The sequence below is a fragment of the Cyanistes caeruleus genome, chromosome Z, assembly GCF_971803275.1.
Source record: "Cyanistes caeruleus chromosome Z, bCyaCae1.hap1.1, whole genome shotgun sequence".
In the NCBI taxonomy this organism is placed as follows: Eukaryota; Metazoa; Chordata; class Aves; order Passeriformes; family Paridae; genus Cyanistes; species Cyanistes caeruleus.
This window is the reverse complement of record NC_141732.1, coordinates 8,969,659-8,992,029: the sequence shown is the minus strand read 5'-3', so window position 1 is coordinate 8,992,029 and position 22,371 is coordinate 8,969,659. Positions and strand designations below refer to the sequence as shown.

At 38.6% G+C, this 22,371-nt stretch overlaps 1 protein-coding gene across 1 annotated transcript in view; it reads left to right on the top strand.

Moving 5' to 3' along the window:
- Positions 1–22,371, top strand: part of CAMK4 (calcium/calmodulin dependent protein kinase IV) — a 144,464-nt gene that overhangs the window by 73,981 nt on the left and 48,112 nt on the right. The window contains exons 3-4 of the mRNA XM_086866625.1: positions 8,647–8,709; positions 9,240–9,322. Of these exons, the coding sequence (XP_086722751.1) occupies positions 8,647–8,709; positions 9,240–9,322 (146 nt within the window). The remainder of the gene's footprint in view (positions 1–8,646; positions 8,710–9,239; positions 9,323–22,371) is intronic.

Genomic DNA, 22,371 nt, shown 5'->3' with positions numbered 1-22,371 from the left:
AGAACATGCATTAGCATTTCCATGTTTTCTGGATGAGGACCACAGGAGCTAGAGCTGTAAGTTGTTTATATCCAGGGAGTTGGTACCATAGTTCATAGCACATCAACAGCTATCCCCTGCATTCTTTACTTCACAGGTAAAATCTGTCTTCTTATCTCCACACCTTTGGGGTCTTCAGGAATTGAAGTTTATGGGTTTTTTTGTTGTTTGTTTTGTTTTGTTTTGTTTTTCTTTTCTTTCTCTTTTTTAAATACCAAAATTGCACCCAAATCACAGAGTAGGCACCAGAATTAGGTTTTAGGTCAGGTGTTGTGTGATTTGACAAATCTGCATGTGACTTCATTGGCCCACGTAAAGTCTCCTGAAATTCAAATATTCACCTGTTCTGATTCAGGCTCACATATCTTACAATTGTCCCCTTTCATCATCTCCTCCATTTACTCTTAAATTGCATAAAGCATTAGGGAACACAGAATCGAATATGAAAGGCACACTGTGGCTCTTTGTGCACTGAATTCTTAGGTTGAGGTGACCTGTTGGGGAGGGAAGTCACTGCACATTCCTTCTGCTCTCAGCCTGCTCAGTAACTTGTCCTTTTTTTTTCCCCAGCACAACTCATAGTTCCTGGCAGAGGAAGCAAGTTAATATGCTGCCATTAATGTAGCTGAGAAATACTCTGTTGGGGATTGGAGAGATGTAGGAACAAAAGCAGTCCTGTAAATTATAGTGTTATTTGTTGACACATAGTGCTAACACAAAAATCTCAGCTCACCAGTTTCTAATCTAAGAAGCAAGCCCTCTAAATTAGCTACAAAGGCTTGCTCTCACGTCTGCCTAACTTTCTTAACCATCTCACCATTTCTATGTGCTTCTCTGTATCATCTTCCAGTTACATAAAATACTTCTCATTTTCAGTCCCTGAAAATCTTCTACAAGGGATTCCTTCCCTATTTTCCATCGATCCTCCACTGTTTTTTAGTTATTCAGATTATAAAGTATATAACCTGTAAATCTGAAGCAGTTTTGGGGTCCATGTGTATGAGTCCTGTAAGCATAGAATTGCAGGTTCTGGATACTATCAAGCAACACAGAAATTGCTTCAGGACTACTTGTTGTCAAAGTTTGGGGCTGATCTACCAGAAGCATGGACTGGAATCCAGACACTGCAAGTCTCCCAGTACAGGGCTCATTTGAGCAGCAGACTGAGAGATTCAGGATGCTCCAGAAGAGGAAATGTGCATGACTCAAGTTGCACCTGCCATTGTCATGCTTTTATCCCACCTGAAATATTTTAATAAAACAACCTCATTTGAGCATCAGCACCACAACTAAGCCTTCCCTACCTGTCATCTTTGTAACTGATATAACTCCATTGTAAATGGAGAGGTGCAGTATGTAGCCCCATACAGGTTATTGTGAAGGAAATTATCTCCAGCCCAGACAAAACTGCTCCATTGATCACATGGAATTATTTGATATCTGTGATTGAGATTATAATATTAATGGTAGCTTTGATGAACCAAACCTTCATTGGGTAACACTGAATTCATGCAAGTTGAATTGAGAAAAGGATGGGTCCACCAGATGATTATTAATGTAAGATTTCTTAATTTGCAGCAAGCACGGCACTTGGCTAAAGGTATAAGCAGATATATTGTATTCCAGATCTTTATCATGCAGCTGAGGGTGCCTGAGAATTCTGAGTGATTTAAAGATTAAATATTGTACATCATGACAGGAAACGTCCTATCACCTAGTAGCTCTCTGTTTCTAATTTTTATGTAGCAACTTGTTTATTCAGAGGGATAGTGTGAATGTGAAGCCAAGATCTTTAATACTGGATGCCTCACCCAGGATAAAAGCTGGATTAATACATTTTTCACTGAGAAGAGAGAAAATTTTTGGATTTGTAACAGTTATAGGTGAAAAGCAAGAATATGCAAGAAGATGGCAAGTACAAATTTATAAATAGAACAATAAATGCATCTATTTTGACAAAAACAAAAGAAGTGCTTACCTTTGATTTACACATTGTACTTGCATCTTAAAAGTGTCCTCCTCCACCCAGCTTTGGGAACAGTAACAATGTCAGTAACACACTATAAATAGTGAATAGCTGAAGTGAGCAATTAATGAATACCTCATAGGCTTAAATTTGTTTGCATAAACTGCTCAACAATTATCTAGCATATTTGCAGAAATCCATGTGTTAATGAGACGGGGAAAGAAATAACGAAATTAGTCAGATAGCTAGACCATAGCCTATAATGAGGCTTATTTTAATTAACATATAACTTGTTTTGTTCTCTAACATAAAATATGTCATTGCAAATGACCAGTGTTGTGCAAGATGTAAGTGGCTTTGAACCCATCCATCTGAACCATAACTGGTGATTCCACCAAATTAATGTGGGTGAGTAACAGAACTATTCACAGTGGATTGTGTGTCTTTGGGGAACGTTACCTACATCTGGTCACTTTTACTACTGAAACCATGTATTTTAAAATGCAGGGCCTGTTAATCTGATATGTCAGGATGTGATTTTCTGTGCTGAGGTTTATACAGTCACACAAATTTTCTGTATCCATTTGATGGTTTCCCTGAAAATGTACTGTGCTTTTCTTCAGAAAGAGTAGTGTTGCTTCTTTGACAGAACAATTTACTCTTAACGGAGTAAGAGTCCTATGCCATGCAGATAGATAAGTCTTTCAGCTGCTATAAATCCAGGTACTTGCAGCCAAGAGCTACCAGACTTTTAATCACTTGACAGGACAAATGCAGGCATTTTGATGTAACCAGTAGTATTTCCATGCAGGTGTGTTCAGTCTGAGGAATATGCATTACTAGAATGACTACAGTTGCAAACTGGAAGTATGGACATGTGTGCAGAAAAGAATTGCTCTAGTAATTAGTAGTCTTTTTTTTTTTTTTTTTTTTTTTTTAAATTAAGAATACAAAATTACTTACGTAGGGTAAAAATAAAAATGCTCAGTAACCCACTATTGTTGTTTAACCCCAGCTGTTTACTAAGCCCCATGGAGCTGCTCACTCTCATCCCCAGAAGGATGGGGAGAAAATCAGAAGAGTAAAAATGAGAGTACTCATGGGTTGAGATACAGTTTAATAGGCAAAGCAAAAGCTGTGCACATAAGCAAAGCAAAGTAAGGAATTTACTCACTGTGTTGCTTGGTCAGCCATCTCCAGGAACACAAGACTCCATCACATAGAATAGTGACTTGCAAAGACTCTGAATTACCCTCCCACCCCCTGCCCTCTTGTCCCCCAGCTTTATGTCCTGAGAATGATGGGACATGGTCTAGAGTGTCCCTTTGGTCTTCTGGAGTCACCTGCCTTGGCTGTGTCCCCTCCCAGTTCCTTGTGCCCCCCCAGCCTGCTCCCTGGTGTGTTGGAAAGAGAAGCAGAAAAGCCTTGGCTCAGTGCAAGCCCTGCTCAGCAAAAATAAAAACATCCCTGAATTATGCACACTGTTTCTAGCACCAATCAAAGCCCAACCCTATGCTAGCCCCTTGGAGGAAAACAAACTCTATCCAAGCCAAACCAGCACACCTGCACAGTGAGAAATGTGGGCTGAGTTTAGGGAAGATACTTACAGGGCTGTGCAGTGGCTGTTGTGCTTTATTGAGTTGTTTATTGTGCTCTTCGGGGAGCCCAGGTTAAGGTTGAGTGCAGACACATCCAGAATAGCCTGGCCAGCTTAAAATATGAAAAGATTATTTCAAACAATTTTTTTTTTTTTTAAGATAATATTAGTCCATTAGGAGTTCAAATGTTCCCACACAAGAGAGAACTGCAATCCATGCTGAGGTCAAGCAATGTCCCACCAAGAACAGCCACTTGAAAATAGGAGGAATTCTTTACTTGAGAAACTGTTATTTTCATTCAAAAAGATCATTCAATTAATCAAATCATCTGAAGCAACTATTAAATAAATGTCCTAGTTGGAACAATGATGTATCCTTTCATTCAGAAGAGTCAGCTTCTTGAAATTCAGCTTTTACCTACTGTCCATTGCCATGATTACTGATTTATATCAGAGTAATTTAGAGAATGAGCTGTATCATATAAGTCTCTATTTTTATTTGTCCTGGGGTTTTTCTGTCATACCACTTTTTGTAACTTCCATGCTTCATTATCACTTATACTGAAGTATAAGTGATGTCAGCTGAAGACTGACATCTGTATCTTGCCTTGATACATAGATGAAATCAGATTATTTCAATACTATCCATCTTAATAAAGATGTAAAAACACCTTCAGAAGTCTTCTTTAATGTTTTATCCTTGAAGTCTTGACTGAAGATATTCTGTGTATAAAACAGGCAGAAACTGGAACTCCTGTCATTCAGGACATTCTGGAATTGAAAAGCAAGACCTTAAACTGCATAGAAAAGATCTTTGAACCTTCTTCTTGTGAAGATTTATTTAAACTCAGTCATTAAATTCAAGCCCATTTCTTTTTTCTTCAAACCTCTCAAGAGAGCCTGGGTAGCTCACCACTCCTGTGTTTAGTTGTGATAAGTGGGAACAGACCTTTTAGACAATCAGGGAGCTGACACCTCTGCTTGTGTGTAGTCTATGTCTGTACAGGTTTTAATATTTCTGCTGAACTGTGAGCAGGAAAAACAATGGCAAAATTATAAATGGTAGTTAGCAACTGATGCCATAAAATACAGAAAGGTTTAGTCTTCAGAGCAGTTATTGTGTGAGCAAATAAAACTTTGTTTCTTGGAAGCACTTTTAATAGTGTAGTGTCCAGCTAATAATGCTTTGCACCGTGATCCCTGTAAGTGCAGAGAAGCACACAGTCAGAGCCTGACCTGCTGATTCAATAAAGAATTCATTGCTCATATTAGAGGTGTTCATGTGAGTCAGGAAGTGGCATATTGACTAAGGAGCTGTGCAGAGCTGGTGTGAACAGGCTCCCTGAGGTGGGCAGTTCTGTGAAGCTCCTCAAGAGATGTTTTGGGTGGTTTCTTCACACCCACTGCTTGGGCACAGTGGTCACACCTGGGCAGATGTGCCCCTTTGCCTCCACAGTGCCCAGGGGAAGGAGAACAGCAGAGACTGAACTTGCAGGATGAGGAATGTGCTCTTCTTCTTGCTCTCTACTAAGTTTGAGGGCACAGAGAACATCCACTGGCCACCTCTTTTTAGGGCAGTACTATATTGCAAAGCAGCAGCTGGATTAATCTGTGTAAAGTGGTGGTTCATTTTTTCTTGTTTCAATTAGTTCACACAGAAACAACACTTTTACATCTCAGTGGTTTTTAGCATTACTCCAACTCACCATCTTGGGGCATGGAAACATGGAAGAATCTCAGCTTTTGTTAACGAATTTTTCCATTCGTTTCTCTTGTCAAAATAATCTGAAATTAAAAAATAAGAAATACACTGAATATAAATCTATTGCTCCTTTTCTGCATGACCAGTATGAAATTTCAAAGACAGCGTAATTGCAGGAACATGTCCATAAAAGAGATAACTACCTAATTCTACTGCAATGAAATAACTGGAGAGACAAATACTAGGAATAATCCAGGAATTATCACCATCAGATATTCATGGTTTTCACATCAGTTCTGCTGATCCCATCATCCTTGACTGTGATATACTCACACATATTTCACTGATGCTCCTGTGAGTAATGCTAATTTAAGGAAAGCTCAGATAGTTTTCAAGCACTGTAATGCATATTTAAATTGCATCCAAAGAGGAGGAGACAAAATAAAGAGTTTCACAGCCTCATTTTGATCAGTTATTACGTACACATCTATCAGACCACTGTATTTGATCTAGCCAAACATACTTAATTTGCCCAAATATTTGTGGCAATGGCATATTTTGATTAAATTATCTGAGTTTTAAAAATTGTTACTATAGCAACATACATTTTAGAGTGAGATGCCTGACTCTCATCCTAGCAAATAATTTCTGTCAGGAAATTATTTGATAGGATGATGATAGGAAAATTCAATATAAGTAGTTGAATTGCTGATACTCCTGCCCAAACTAAAAATAAGCCAGGTTTGGCCCTGATATAAGTAGGCACCCATTTTTTGTAGGAGCTAGAACAAGGTAAGTGTTGATACAATTGTATTTGTACTTAGTGTAGGAGAAGGTAAGAAAATATAAGTGATAAAATAGGCTGTGTGTAATGAAATGTCATGACTAAATATGTCCCTGTTTTTACTCTGGAACAATTCATTTCACCCATACATGCCCATTTCTACAGTAAAATCTATCCCAATAGACATTATATGTAAGTATGTAACACTCCTAAGCATTTCTTTGCAGCATGTTTGCCATTGCATCTTATCATCTTGTATTTTGAAGTACCTTTTTCTCATTCCTCATCATCTGAGAAATTGTGAAAGTCTACTGTTGTGTGCCAGGTCACAAACTTGATCACAGAAGAACTCACCTGCAGTTTGGGAGTAAATGTCTCTGAAACCAAGAATCTAAAACTGAGCCGTAGTCCATGTTTTCACCTAATTTGTTGCTACCTGCAAGGTGAGAGGAGGCCTCTGTAGTTTCTCACTTGTAACTACTCAATGCCCAAAGAAGTCATCTTTAGATTTTGGGTAGCCAGGTGTACTTGGTGCCCAAACATTTTCAGAACTGCAGGACACAAACTGTGAGTTGTTCAGTCTATAGCAGTGCTTTTGGATAAGGTAAATTTTTCAGTCTAAACTGCTCTCTTGGGGATATCACTGTCCATGCACAATTGAACATTAATTTTCTGATCCTGACTGAGGTGCAAAGCGTGTGAAAACAGTCATGTGTATTACTGTGTGAGTCATCAAAAGTTCTTTGCTGCCCAGCAGTGACTTTTGGAGGCCTTTGCTGCATGTTTGCACTCATTAAAGAAACACAAAGTGATGCCAAGGAGATGTTAAAGTTCAGCAAGACCATAGGCTGGTGCTAGCAGCATTTTAGGAAAAATTCATGGGAGCCTATCTTCAAACCTGATGCTCAGGGTTTATGTGGCAGGAAAAAGCATTTGTTGCATTTTGAGTAGAAAGTAAAAACATTTATAAAGAATGCATTGGTCATAAGTTTAAAGAGTGCTGGGTTTGATCCCAGAGCAAGTGTTTATCCATGAAGATTTTGTTATTTGCCATATTATTTACCTTCAAATAGATGTTCAGGTGATGGAATGTTTCATTCCTCTTCAATGTTTGATTTCTGCTCCTTCTTGCATGCACTAAATTTGTCCAAAGTTGGTTTTTCTTGCTTCATTTTCCTGCCTGGCAGAGGCACTAGAAGAGATTGAATGTCAGTAAGTTTTAAGAAAGCCCCAAGGGCTTTATTTCTCTACTCATTTACACTGCAGTCAGAGCACATTGGCATTACTAAGCTGGAATCGTCCCTGATTCACACAAGGGGAGAATCAAATTCTGCCTATCCAGTAGTTCTGAATGTAATGGATACTTGGATTTTGTTGATGCTGGGGAAAAAAAATAATACTGAGAGAAGCAGCTCTCTCTCAGGTGATAAAACCCCATGTGTCTTCTTCACTAAAAATTTGAAGGTAATTTCATGTCTCCTTTAAAGGTTTATATATTAGGACTGCCAGTCATTCCCCATCTGATGTGAAAAACCAAGACAAAAACTTGCCTTTGATAGAAAGCCTCCACTAAAAAAAGCAGCAGAAGTCCCTCTCAAATGTTCTGCTTGACATCATGTATGTCATGAATTTTGCACCACACAGGGACTTGCTGACTCTCATTCGTTTCAGATCCCCCTGAGTCGTCAGTGTAGGACTTCTCCACGGTTTGGGAGAATGTTTGCAAACCAGATAGTTTCCTCATAAGTGTATTAATTAATTAATTACCTTAGAAACATGAAAATATTCATAATTTGCTTACAAACGTTTTCCATTCTTGCCTGCTTAAGCATTCTAGTTCCAGGAGAGCTGCAGTTTTCTTTCCTGAGTGAAGTACTCCCTAGCTCTGCATTTCTTGTGAGAAATGACTGATGTCCCCCCAGAACGTAAGTTGCACCTGGATTTTTGAAGACTACAGTTTGAAAAGGGGAGGGGTAATCTTCTCAGAGGTTTAACCAATAATTTGAATTAATAGATCATTCTGTCAGAGATAATTGAGGCAAATTGATGTTAAACTCTGTGGCTGGAGGTATTTGACCTTTGCAGCACTTTTTTGTTCTAAGCAGTAAGTTACACTGCTTTGATGAGCACATGCTGCCTGCAGAAACCTTTTCCAGCACCGCTGCTGGACAGTGTGTCAAAAAAAAGCTATCCCTGCATAAACTCAACAAACATAAGTACCAACAGACTTATGACCAACAGACCAGGTCAGAACTTGAGTAAAAATAGGAATTTTCCCAGCTTTTTCAGATACCTATCCTGTATTGTGCTTCTTGTGTGACTCACATGTATCTTCATAATCATTTTGCTGGATGGACATTTCTCTGTTACAGCATCTGCCTTGTTTTAATGGGAAATTTCTCTTTACAGTATGTTTGACTTGTGTGTCTCACATTACCTTGCTCTTCTGGGAGATATAGAAGTGCTATCCATACATAGCATCCTGTGATTCATCCAGAAGTTTCTATGCTGAACATGGAAATAATTTTTTCCCTTTTTCCCTCACCACTTTTAACCAGGTAGACAAGAAAATTATTCGCACTGAAATTGGAGTTCTCCTTCGCCTTTCGCATCCCAACATTGTAAGTAAAGCCATGTCCTTTCACTCTGTATTTGTTTCCTTGTTTTTTAATACTCTTTCTGTTTGAGAGAGAAGGCTGTTCTGGTTCACCTGTACAGACCTGGATCAAAGCTCTGGGTTCTCTCCATGGGCATGCTAGCAGCTTTTTTATTAACATCTGTTGAGTTATACTTCCATTTTAAGATAAAAAAATTGATGTTCTTACAGAGTTGAGTGAGAAACTATGTGAAAGAAGGTCTGCAAATGAAAGTAAAATTTGGTGTTTTCAGTCCTGGGAGGGTAGGAAAGGGTTCACATTTTGGTTTCTCTGAGAGATGGGCAGATGGCCTCTTAAACTCCTGTATTTCACAGAGGTTACTGAGGCATGAGAATAACCAAAAGAGTACAAAAAAATAAAAAAGCTAGCAAAAAAAATTGGGAGAGAACAAGGTAACTCTCCCAGCTGTGGTCTGTGTTCTACTGTTGACCTTCAGATGCGCTCAGCAAGAAGACAAATAAGCAAAATAAATACTTTCTGTTATCTTTTACCAGATAAAACTGAAGGAGATATTTGAGACCCCTACAGAAATCAGTCTTGTTCTGGAACTGGTCACTGGTGGAGAACTATTTGACAGGTAAGTTACCTGCACACACCTCTCCCACTACCTTCCTTCACCAAGGATGTTAGAGCTCAAATTTCTTCTCTGTATGTAAACCCTGTGTTAGTAATTAGTGGTGTTATTTCACCAGCATATTATATATTCACATGAATAAATATCTGCAGCAAATATCTTAAAAGTGCCTTTGGAAATGTAATTATCAGGAGACTTTTGAGGAAAAAAAACCTAGTTGAAAATGGAGGATTTAGCCAGAAAATGTTGAAGGAAGGTGCTCAGCAGGCCCATAGCATCAAGTGTGTTGGAGCAGACAAAAGATGGGAAAAACTGGCAAAATCTCATTGACAGGTCATCATAAAACGTATTAGGTGGCAATCACCCTGCCAGAAGGATAGTGTTATGTCAAATAAAAATTTCCTAAGCAGACAAGCAAGAAAATATTGGCATTATTGTGTTTATCTGGGTTTGCTACAAAGGTTCTTCAAGACAGCTGTTGAGTTCTGAAGGTTTTGCTCATTAGGCTGCACATGCTTCTGGAGTGAGTGCATATGCATGAAGTGAGATGATTCTGTAATAATGTTGGGATTATATTTCATTGGTAGGGATTTGGGTTTTTTAGAGCAAGAGATGATTAGAAAAACATTTGATAGTGGCTTGAGTAAATGAATTAACTTACTGGTGTTAGTGATTTCCAGCTCATGTAAGGACAGATTATTTGATTTTCCTCGTTCTGTAATTAAAGTTTAGTATCATAGAGGAATATTACAAAAATACACATCAAATATTTAGTCTGAATGTATCTTCCACTTGAAAAAACAAAAGCATTCTTTTTTTTAATTATGCCATGATCATAACTTCGACCTTGACAAGAACTATTTCTGAGCAACAGCAGCAAAAGCAACTGCTCCTGTGATCCTAAATTTAACAGAAGAAAGGTGATTACTCTCAATGCTCAGCCAAAGGAATGAGGAGAGACATGCTGCAAGTTAAACAGCCAGTGAGGGCCCAGTCCTGAGCTGGAGAGGGCCCTGTCAAAGTGCCTTACCTTTCATGTAGCCCTTTATATATCCACAAAGGTTTCAGATTAGGTAATTTTCAGGAGGCCTGGATACTCTACAGGAGTCTTTAATGAGATTTTGTAAAGGCAAAACACATATGATCCAGTGGAAGACATATAATCCAGTTGGTTCCTGAGCAGCAACCGCCTGTGTGGTAGAAGAATTGGAGAGAAAAGGCTTTATGGGATGCAGGATGGAGAATTGCATTATTTGATGAAACCAGGATTTAATATTCTGACAGTTTCAACATTCTACAATCTATACTCAGTAGTGACTATGGGATTTGAATGTCAGATTGATCTTTTCAAAAAGATTGGATGATTGATAGTCTAGTTTGGGCAGCTGGGACCAGCTGTCTGGCATTCTGACTAGAAGCAAAGTCACTCAGTAGAATTGCAGGGCCCCCTGCTGATGCTATGGATGAGCACTAATATTGAGGAGATCTGAATTCTGCATCCTCCATTGCTCCATGTTCCAGCAGAACTGGAAACTTTGTCAATACAGACCTCTGTGATTTGGAAAAAGACCCAACAAGCAATGAAACAAGAAACCATATTAAATTATTTCCAGCTCTTAAGCTAGGAATAGGAGTATTACTTCACTCTTCAACCTTAAACTAAAAATAATAAACAGAAATATGCAGCCAAGATGTTTTGCACTAGCAACTTCAATTAAATATTAGCTGTCTCCCCATTCTAAGCTGGGCTAAAGGATTAACACTTGCATTATGCTGTACAATGGCTGCCCTCTGAGTTTTAAGTTTAGTTTTCTGCCTTAGGGCAGGTTCCCCTCTCATGCCTAATCCTTTCAGTCCTTACATGTTTTTATCACGCACGAAGGAAATGTCCTGACTGACAGAGAGACCTTGTGCACGCCTTTTTCTGTGCTTGTATGATTCCCATCACAGGAGAAGGAAAATGACCCTGGAATATCTCCTCCTGAGCAGAGGAGCTGTGTCATATGTGGAGGGAGAGGTGTGACCAGGTCTTGAGATCCACACCATGGTTGTCCTCAAGGTGAGATCCTCTGTGGGCAAGCAGGATCCCAATGTGAGCTGGGACCACCTTCAGGGTTTGGAATACCTTACAGGCCTTATTTGCAAACCACTGCCCATAGACAGACAGCAAAGCAATTTCTGTACTCTGGAGGAGCTACTCTTATCCCTCTTTCTAATAAGCTATCAGCAAATGGCACAACTGGGCCTGTTACACAAGCAGTCCTGCTCTCCTGGCTGAAAACATCTTCATTGCTGTTACTGCCAAATCTTGTAATATGCTGCTACTTTTTATAGCAACTGTTTTGTTACTCCAGTTTTCTCCCATCCCAGGTGTCTATTCTTCTTCTGAATAGTATTTGAGCTGCAGAAGAGTAAGTTCTTCCATGTAAACATTCCTCTTACCATGAAGATGATTTTATAAATACCCAAGATCCAATTAGTCTTCTAAAATCCTCTTAGCATTGTGGATGTGCTGCTGGTTTCATAACATTCTAACAAAATATTCTGGGAAATGAAATTATTCACTTTCATCACCATATTTAACATTACCATCAAATCATCCATGTTATTGCCAAAATGAACTCTCATTGTGACAATTTTCAATTGTGTTACCTGAAGGGAGATAAATTCAAATGAATGTATCAGTTTGACACCTGAGTTAATACAGCTCAAATTGGATTGATTTTGGCTGTATTTTTAAAAAGGAAACTGTTTCTCAGATTTCATAAATCACATTGCAGGTCATACCCTACATACCACTCCAAATACAATAAACATATCTACTTGAAACTGGAGAAGTTTGTGTAAATTAGAATATTTATTGATGATGTACATGATGATTTTTACCAGCTCAGCAAGTGAGGAGTGACAAAGACCTTGTGGCAAAGAATGACAAAGAAAAAAGTGGAGGAATATATCAGGACAGAGAGAAAAATGCAGCAGGTCTAAATTAACTGTTTTTAAAGTTCTTTACAGGTGCTACATCTCCAGCCTAGTGCTGGGACGTATTTCTGACATTTTCTTGGCTCTCCTCTTTCATTCTTGCTCGTTTAAAACAGACAGGCATGGATGAAGTGCATTTAAACTGGCAGTGCTCTGACAGAGTCCCAAAAGACAATCTTCTGATAAGGCTCTGAATGTTCCAGCAATGGTGAGCCCAAAACACAATCTGATTTCTTGTCTCTTATGGCTTACCTTTTGATGAAGTTGGTTTTTTCCATTCAAATTTTGTTCCTATCTATCATCTTTCAGCTGAATCACCAGTTGATTCTTTTTCAAATATGAATTTCAGCAAAAAAAATCAACTCTACTTCTACTTCTTTTTAGTTAGAATACCTGCAGATTGCTAAGAATAACTTTTGTTTTTTCCACTTCAGATAAAAATGCCAACCCATATATTCTTGTTTTTTACTTTGGCATCTTGACCACAGGCTCTTCTGTTTCCTCTTTCATCTTACTATTAAGTGCTAAACAATGTCTGAAAATAGCACTTACAGCTGACGGTCTCTTGACTCACTTCCATTTCAAGTTTCATGTAATTTCCTCTGAACTCTAGGTTCAAACTCATATTCTCTTCTTTTATACAGTATACATTAACAAAAATATTAATTACTCTAAAGAACTTGCCTTTTTAAGAGGTGTGGTAATGATTGCTTCTTATGGACAAAATATACTGAAGCTTTAGGAACTTTAAAAGCTTTTTGTTTGCGCTTTTGGAAATTAAAATTGTTAAGGGATATAAAAACTGTCAAGGAAGTAATCACTCACTAAAGTGGGAGTCTTTTATGAGCCAGTGTCAGAATAGCACCTTCTGATTCCTTCAGTGCCCTGGCCTCGTTATGTCAGGGCAGTCTGTCTGTCTTCTGAGCAGGGGTTGGAGAAATTCTTTGGACTCCCTGCTTCATGCACCATATTTCAGATCCCTCAGTCAGGACTGGCAAAAATAAACAGAGGTTGGTGAGTTGACTGCACCAGCTGTGATTATTCTCTGAAGCTGGAAGTCAAGACACAGAGCTCTGATAAAAGTGCTCTTTGGTATCTTAGTAGCTTATTTGGTTTCTCTTGAATTTAGCTTCAGTAATGATAAAACCGAGTAATTTCTGAGTAAAGACGTGCGTTAATGCTCATTTGTAGCCTTTTCAATGTAATTTGGTATTTTGCTCTTGTACAGAGTTTTAATAATGCCTCTACACTTATTTCTTTTTTTTTTTGGTGGTCAGTGCCTAATTTTCTGTCGCTCTGGAAACAGGGAAAGCCTTTTTTAGGCTGTGCCTGTGAAGTTCTTTAGTTTTTATTTTTTAAAATATTTTTAATGCAGAAGGTTCTTGTGATTATAGCTTCTCTGACAGATATATTCTCTGTTTTCTACCACAGCCTCAGCACTGTAATATAGACACACACAGTCTGTATGGCAGACAAATTAGGAGAGTTAAATTAACCTGATAAATTAATTAGAAAGTTGATTTAAGTTTATCTGAATTCCTTAATTATTTACAAATTTTAACTTCTTATTTTTTTGAAATGCAGAGAGTTTTTGACAAGTGTTGAGCCAAACTGGACCCTACATATATATGTACATACAGAAAGTCCCTGATGACCCAAGTGCTAATGATGTGTCTTCTGTGCATTGATTCATCACCTCTCCTGAAATTATAAAGTCACTTAGGATGTGTGTGCTTTTTACATTTTTGGATTTAACTGCTTTTTTGCTATGTACATTATGACAAGAGTGTAAAATGATGTCAAAATGTTTTAGGAAGAAGTAGTTTTCCTAAATATCCAGAGCACTGAAATGCTTTTCTTAGAAGATAATTAAGGAGGGTTTTTTTTTTTTTAAATGAAAGCCTGAAAAGCAAATATGTTTTAGGTAATGCACTTCTCAGTTCAGTGTTAACCTTTAGCCATGGTTGTAAGGAATGCATCACAGACCTGTGCAGTGTAAGAGGTGCCAAGGTCACAAAAGAAGGTTCTGGAAGAGGTGAACCTGAAATAATCCTGAATTGAATAATGATAATGTGAATGCTTTTGGGAATTGTGACATGAAGGAATATAAACACAATCTGATTTATGTTCCAGTGTTTGTTTGATGTTGTTCATTCTTGCTAGGAAGTAGGTGATGTGCCAGGGCTGAAACACAGACAAAAACTCCCTAACAAGTTAAAGTTGTATGTTTGTTACAATGCTGGGCACACCCAGGAGAAACCTCCCACAGTCACGTGCAAAATCCATGGGGATCTCGCCCTCTTTTATCCATGAAAATCTTACATATTCATATAATTGTTCATTACATCTATACATACGCATTACATAGTTTACATTACCCTCCCATCCCCACTTCATATTAAAATGCGCTCGAAGTCCTTCCACACTTGCACAGGTCCTTCTCCCAAATGAGTAGGTGGGTTTTGTAATGGGTCAGTGGTCTCCTGAGATGAAGTCAGGGACGTCTTCCTCATATTAAACTTTTCATTTCTGTCTTGTTGGCAGGCTCTCTGGTCCCTTGGCCATGATCCAGCCCTTCCCATCCTGGTTCTGGCTGGTTTCTGGGCCCAGGTGCTGCTATGGTTTCTTCATCTTCACAATGGCTCATCTTTCTTGTTTCCTTCTACAAACACAACTAAGTCAAGCAAGTAGTACATTGCCTTAGCTCCAACCTGGCCCATGTGGTAATAATTAACCATCTACATAGTTTCTACTCTTCTTAATAAACTCTCAATCAAAACATATTGCTTCTGTCTTGGTAGCTATATTCTTAGCTTCTAAGTTCTTTTAACCCTTTGATTCAGAGTGAGCTCCAGGGAAATGTGTTTAAAATATCATGGCAGCTAGAGCTGCACTTGTTTGGCATGGAGGGGTGGAGTGGGCAGGTGGGTCACCTGAACACAGGTAGGATCTTTCTACCATCTTTGGGCATCCATGGTTTTGGCTTTTGTTTCTTAAATACCTCTGTAGTTTTATGTGTAAACTATTCCAGTGATTCTCCAGACTGATCATTATATTCAGTGTCAATATTAGGAAAAACTTTTTTCTCTAAATTCAAGCAGTATTTGTTTGCCTTGTCCCCAGCAGGTAGAGAGAACATGATTATTTTATTCTTTAAAGCAAACTTTATAGCAAACTCTGATACAGCAGGGGATTGTGAAAACTCTATTTTCTTTGCCCTTGCAATCTTTTGTCCCCCATTATGTTTTCTGCTTTCCAATTACTGTCTATTGAACTTCCTCCACATTCCCACATCCTTCCTGTATCATGGGGCCCTTACCTATGCAGAGAAATCCAATTATGGACTCAGCAGCTGTTACCAGAGCAGCTTCACTGACGCCTTCAGTGCTGCTCTTTCCCCTCCCACTGCCTCTTTTGCAAGCTCTCAGGGATTCTTCTCTTTGCCCCCTCTCAGCAGGCAGGAGTTGTGACATGCTTCAGTAATTCCATTTGTTGCATTGCCTCACACAGCTGGTCACACAAAACTTTTGAGAGGGAAGCTTGCAGCCAGGTCATGAGCACTGTGGCTTCACAACCTTTAGAAGCAAAGACTTTTATTTTTTGAAATATCTTCTGAGATCAAGCTCCTGAAAGGTGAACTTGTCTAATTCTGTGGGTGCTATAGTAATGCTGAGTTGGAAGTAGAAAGTTAAAGAGGGGGAAACAAATCCTAGTATGAGCTGTAAAAAATACATAATCTTCCTCTACATTCTCCTATGTGCCACATTTATCAGACAATGCATCTTGCTTAGTAACAATAGAGGGAAAACAGTTTTCCTGAATGACTGCAGTGCTGAATTTCATTTCTAAACACAGTATTGAAGAAAAACTTCTAGTTTGTTTCACAAGGGGTTAGATCCAAACCCTTGGTCAGTATTTCAGATTATCTTTTTTTCAGATCACAGACAGGCAGTTTGAATCATTAGAGACAGATACAGCTAGTCAGCTCTGGAATATGGAAATGGTTGTAGAATATGGGAGATTCTGAATCAGAACTACTTTTAAAAATTTTATTCTTCAATTCTGTAGTATGGAAAATGCATACATATTTGTGTGGAGAATCTTTTTTTTCAGCTAAACAAATGCATCAGAGCAACCAGGAATTGCAATCACCTCAATACAGACAAGAACCAATAGATCTGTGAATCGTTCATGGGGAGAGTCTCCCTTGTGGAAACCATTTTGCTATTGCATAGAGCGATGTCAATTTCTTTTCCTGTTTCTGCTGGTTTTTAGTCTCACTTTAGCTTGTAAAAATCTTTTAGTTTCATTTTAATTAAATACAAGAATTTGCATAAGAATTAAGTGAGTACTTTCAGAAAAAAATCTCCATGACAACCAAAGCATTTTAGATAAATTAACATTTATTATATAGAATCAAACAATTTTTAAAATTGTTAGCTCATACTGGCATTGGAACAGAGCAGAACTTGTATGTATCTCGGGCAGTGTCTTGCCTGAGACTGCACATGACACAGTGCACAGCTAAGATGTAGTGCAAGGGTTTTGGGTAAAAGCCAGCTAGAGGCAGAATGAAAATGACCCTAAAAAGATTGATGGCTTTTTTTTAATGTCACAATAGTTTTAAAGGATGGTCTGCAAAGCAAATGCAGACAGTACTTAAAGAAAGCAAAACAATGCTGGGAACTGATAAAGTATAATAATTTTTATTGTCTTAGACGGCCAAGTTGATTTAGCAGGACTTTTGCAAGCCACACAATATGTTTCTAAATTCAGCTAATACTCAAATGCTGCCAGCTCTACATTGTGAAGTAGTATTTATAGCAGCAACATTAAATGATTGCTAAATGTTGCGAATTTTAGAGTAACTATTTTGATTAATTTGCATATAACTAAGTGCACTTCTAATACAAGTTAAGGCAGGAAAGCAGCAGACTTTCACATTTCAGGCAAGACTAGAGGATGGGTAGATTGGCCCACGTGGGAGGAAAGCAGAGAAGAAAAGCTAAGAATAAGAGAACTAGTGCATGTAAAGCATGGGGGAGGAAAAAGTAAATTTGTTAAAGTGGTAAGATTTCAAATTTTCTTGATCAGTGGGAGTCGTGAGTACATGTTGAGTTTCAAAATGCAGGAATATTCATTGTACCAAGACCAAGGAAAAATAAAAAGGCTTTGGTCTCAGGGTCAGTGGTCTCAAGTGAACGTTTCAGGCACTGCCACAGTGAGAGGCCCAGAGTGGTTCTGGAAAAGGGGAAAGGATGTCCATCCTTCCTCACTCTCAGCTGAGAGCTGCCACTCTAGCAGTAGCAGCAAGTGCTGACTTGGAATTTAAGGCACTGTCAACCTTGCCCAAGAGGTGTGTGCTATCAGTGACTAGCCCAGCCTAGCATCCTCTGGCGTTGGATGAGTCCTCCTTGCTCAAAGCAGGTTTCTGGGTGGGTTTGATTTCTTTTTCTACCGGTGCAGCTGTGCAAGCTCTCTTTCTTTTGCTGGACTTGGGAAGAACTGGTGCCCTGTTTTGTTACTCTTTGAAAAATCAAACCCCAAGCCCAGTCCTTTCCTCCTCTGATGAAATGTTCACTTGTTTGGTGTTGTAGGAGACAGATTATTTTCACTTGCCTGATGTGCTTGTTCTTAATCCTCAGAAACATGTTCTAGTCAAGTGCAAAATTGTATATCAATATAATTTTAATACTCCTCTGAAAATGGATCCTAAAATGATGCATTGGGATTCCATCTATTTTCTCATTGATTTTCATGTCCCATATGTTTAGCTTAGCAGGAATGCACTCTTCCTCTTTCACCCCTGCCAGAAGTAAGGTTTCTGCAGAGCAGGTGTGGCCACGACCTCCCTCCCTTTACTGGGGTGGCCCATTGCTTTCCATGGCTTTGCACCAAAACAGTGAATTAAAGCATAGCACCAGGAAGAATGCCCCAAAAGGAGTGAAATCCATTACATGGTCTTCCCAAATTACACTGCAGGTTTCAGGGGTGTGGTGAATGCTGGTAAGAGTTTATGCATCTGCAGATGTAGACTCTAATGAAGATGTGCAACATGGAAATATTATAAAAAAAGTAGCAAGAGCTGCAAATCCATGGTACAGAGGCTACACTGAAAACCATCTGCAAAACTAAAGAGTTTATGCTGCAAGAGAACTTTGAGTGCTCACAAGGAACAAAAATGCTGGAAAGGCCATTTGGAGTCTGGTAAGGATTACTGCAAATTATGAAACACTTGAACACATACATGTGTTTGGTGATGGAAGCTGCCAAAACATCAAGGAGAGCATGCATCCCCAGAAATGGATTATGCCATTTCCCCATGGTTGCTGGGCAGTGTGACGCTGAGGGTGGTTTTTCTCACTGCTAAATGTGTTATAGCCTCGTTACCTGGCAAGGCTCTTCCACCTCTGGGCAGCAGCAGCTGAAGGAGTGTGATAACACAGATTTCTGAGGGGTCCTGGGCCATGCAGGCAGGCAGGGATGTGTCTCAGCTCCATGGGACTGGGGCTGCTCCCAAAGGACATCTCAATCTCTGCTGGCACTGAGAGAGGGAGGTGAGTAGGGGCCCTGAGAAGTATTTCCCTGCTCCTCTCTACCGAAGGAGGCAGGTTTGTCTCAAATAAGGTGATGTGTGCTTGAAAAGACTAGATTGAGTCAGGTGGTGCTTTGGGAGAGCTCTGACTTGCTGTCCATCTAGTAGACACTCTGCTAAATGTGTGTCTTGACATATAAAGGTGCAAGCAATTTAATCAGCATAATTCAATAAACGTTTATGCATAACCGTGAAAAAGGAATCTTACACAAATTGGCATTGCATTTTTGCTCAGTCTAGAGTGTCTTCATTTTGAAGTTGCATATTAAATTTCCTGGATGCTTGCAGCACCAAATTAAGTGTTTTTCCAAGCATTTTTTCTGGTTTCAAGCAGTTCTGGATTCCCTGCTGTCTTCCTCAGTTTTTCTCTCCGGCACTCTCTTGGCCTACCTGGCTCTTTCATTTGCATATCAAAGAGAATATTTAATTAGTTCCTTATTGCTGCTGTTCCTATCTTTCTCTTTCCTCTCAGCAAAGGCTTAATCTTCCTTCACACACAGTTTTGTCAAAGATCATCCTGTAATAAATAGTTGGGATTTGCTTCAATAATAGTGAAATAAGGTATTCTGCAGGTTTCCTTCCCATTATAGAAAAAAGGGCAATGAGTCATTGTTAATCTATAGTCTGAATCTGAACAATCCTTTTAAGGAAGACTCATTGGTCTCAGGTAGGAGTCTTGCTGGCACACCTATCATTTGTCTTGTGTAAACTATTGAAGGGAGGATGCAAAAAATAAAGGCACAAATGATCCCCCAGCAATACTGTATGACCTAAACTACAGGATAATATTTCAATACTCCTCCTTACTTGCCTTATAGACAGGTTTTAGTTCTAAATCAGAGTACCCTTATAAATAAATGTTCATCTGTAGAAAGGGTAGAATATGTTTTTTTTCATTTATTGCCATCACAAAATATTAGGTTTTATATTTAATAAATTATTATTGAATAAAAGTAAGTTTTCTATTCTCAGTATGTCTGAATTCTAGACTTCTGGAAAACTGGAAAGGTAGCTCAGTATGACATAATCTGTAATTGGCTTGCCAGTGCATGTTATTCACCTGTAGCATTAGCAGGTGAGCCCAGTACATTGCACAATATTTCTACAGTTGTTTTTTATTGCCCTCCAGAAACATGGGCCCACACTTCATCACATTTATTTATTTTAAAGTGTAAATTACAAATCTTCACCTACAAGGTCTGTGTGCTTCTTCTGCTATGTATTTAATGTAAATAATGAGAGCATCATGCTATCCTTATCAGCATATATTGTCTAAGTCAATGTGAACACATCTTGAGGTCAAGGGGCAGTCTTGAGTGTCTCTTTGATTTGTCCCTTGTGTCCAGTGGTCTGGTAATTAGCATTGGCTAAGTATTTACAGGAAGCTCCTCTTTTCTTTGATTTTGGTGAGTAGAGGAAAAAACAAAGCCACAGACTGCCTTTAATGGTTGGTTTTTGGTTTTTTGGTTTTTTTCCATTCCCCTGGTTTATGTGTTTCAAAAGATAGAACAAAGACTAAGCTACCACACTGTAGAAAGAGAATTTTTTTTTTTTTTTTATTTAGGGAGAAATGTAAATTGAATTGTAACTGCATTACCTCATATTTCTCTGATCTTAGTCTCAGATATGTTGGAAAAACAGAATTTTCTAAACACTCTTTAAGCCCTAAGAATCTGCCTCGTGCATTTCTGAGGTCAGGTTCATGAGGGTATCCTGCACCTGGTGGATTCAGTGCTTGGGGCAGGGTGGGTGCTGCAGACAGGCTGAAACACATGAATACCTGGCCAAAACAAAATACTTCATTTGAATTAAAAAGGAGGAGGAAGCAAAGCCAGTGTATACAGGGGAATGAATAACTGAGCAAGAGCATCACTGGGGCTCAGGTCTCACAATGTAATCTAACAGAAGAGGATAATTCAGTCTGAAATGGCTGAAGAGTAATCTAGCCTTCAAGTATAATGTAGCATTTTATTGCATAATTTCTAGGTTTTTGTAAACTCTTCCCTATAATTTAGGCTAAAAGCCTAATATAATGTAAGCCTAATATAATAACGTGAGTAAGATTTGCTTTGTTTTCCCCTTATGGTGATAAGTTCCAGTAAAGCTCTCCCTAATGGTGTAAACAGATGACCAGAACAGGAGAAGGACTGAAGGCACAAAAAACCCAAAGGTGTTAAAGCAGTGCATATGGCATGACAGCTAAAGGGTTGCCAAAAAACCCAAAGAACCCAAACCAAACTACCTTCTAGAAATAATCCCAACCAATTAGGCAGCAAAGAAATAATGATGAAATAGAAGAACTGCTTTAGAGGGATTGCTTGCTGTTACTGCTGCCACATGAATAGACTCAGCTCTCTGTGAAGACAATGAGTGTGAAGTAATTGTAGCTGATTAGGAATATCCCTGTGTAGACTGCTTTCCACAGTGTCATGCTGGTTGCCTCTCTTTCTGGTGTGGAGTGCTATCTTTGCATTGTTTCTTACTTCTAATCACTTGATCCTCTAATGAGTATAAAGCAATGATTTTCATATGTACATTAGTCACACCTTTCCTCTCAGTTTTGTGAAAAACAGGAGCTGCGCTGATGGTAACTCAACATGAACCTGTTATTTCAGTAAAAGAAGTGATAAAAAGTTCCTGCAAAGCAGGAGCAGTGGGGAGAAAGAAGGAGAGCCTTCCTGCCACCAGCAGAGCCTTTTCATATTTTATATCACATATTTTTATGGATCTTGGGGCAGAAGGTCTTTCCAGTGACTTCTGACATTAAAGGTTCCTTGCTGTACTGCTTCATGGGGATTTTAGGATATTGGTTTATAAAACTGGCTTGTCTGCTTGCAGAACATCATTTTATAAAATGTCTTGTAGGCACCACAGGTTCTGTTTCTAGGCAATATCTGTCTATGTTTTCTTAGGCTTTGAAAAATTAATACAGTAAAAATATCAAGACTTCAGATGAAAAATCTGACCTTTAAGGTAACTCTCTGAGGGAGAATTATTGTAGTTCACAAATATTATGCTCGGTTTAAAATGTTAGTAAAAAGCCTGCTTAGTGTCTTAAATAGAGTATTATGATATCTTAATGATAGATACTTCTTAACTGCTTGTATGTCATTGTGCAAATCTGTGTCTACTCCTGGCTCTGTAAGAAAAGTAGCTTTTCTGAAAGAAAAACATAGCTTTAATTGTAAAAACCCTGTATTTCTTTGCATATAGTTTTCTACTGACAGGATAAAAAAAGACAGTTGTTTGGCCCATCACACTTGAGGGATAATTTGAAACTAGTAAACTTTTATGCCAAATTCTTCTTCTCCTGAATAATTCAGATCTGTGTGTACATAGCATAGTGCTTTTGTTTAATGACTTAGTATCTATCTAATTAACTAAATAACTGGGGGGGAGGGGCTTAAGTTAAATATGAAAATGAAAAATCCGTTCCTAAATGTTGAATAGTTTTGTCTTTCAGTAATTCTGATTC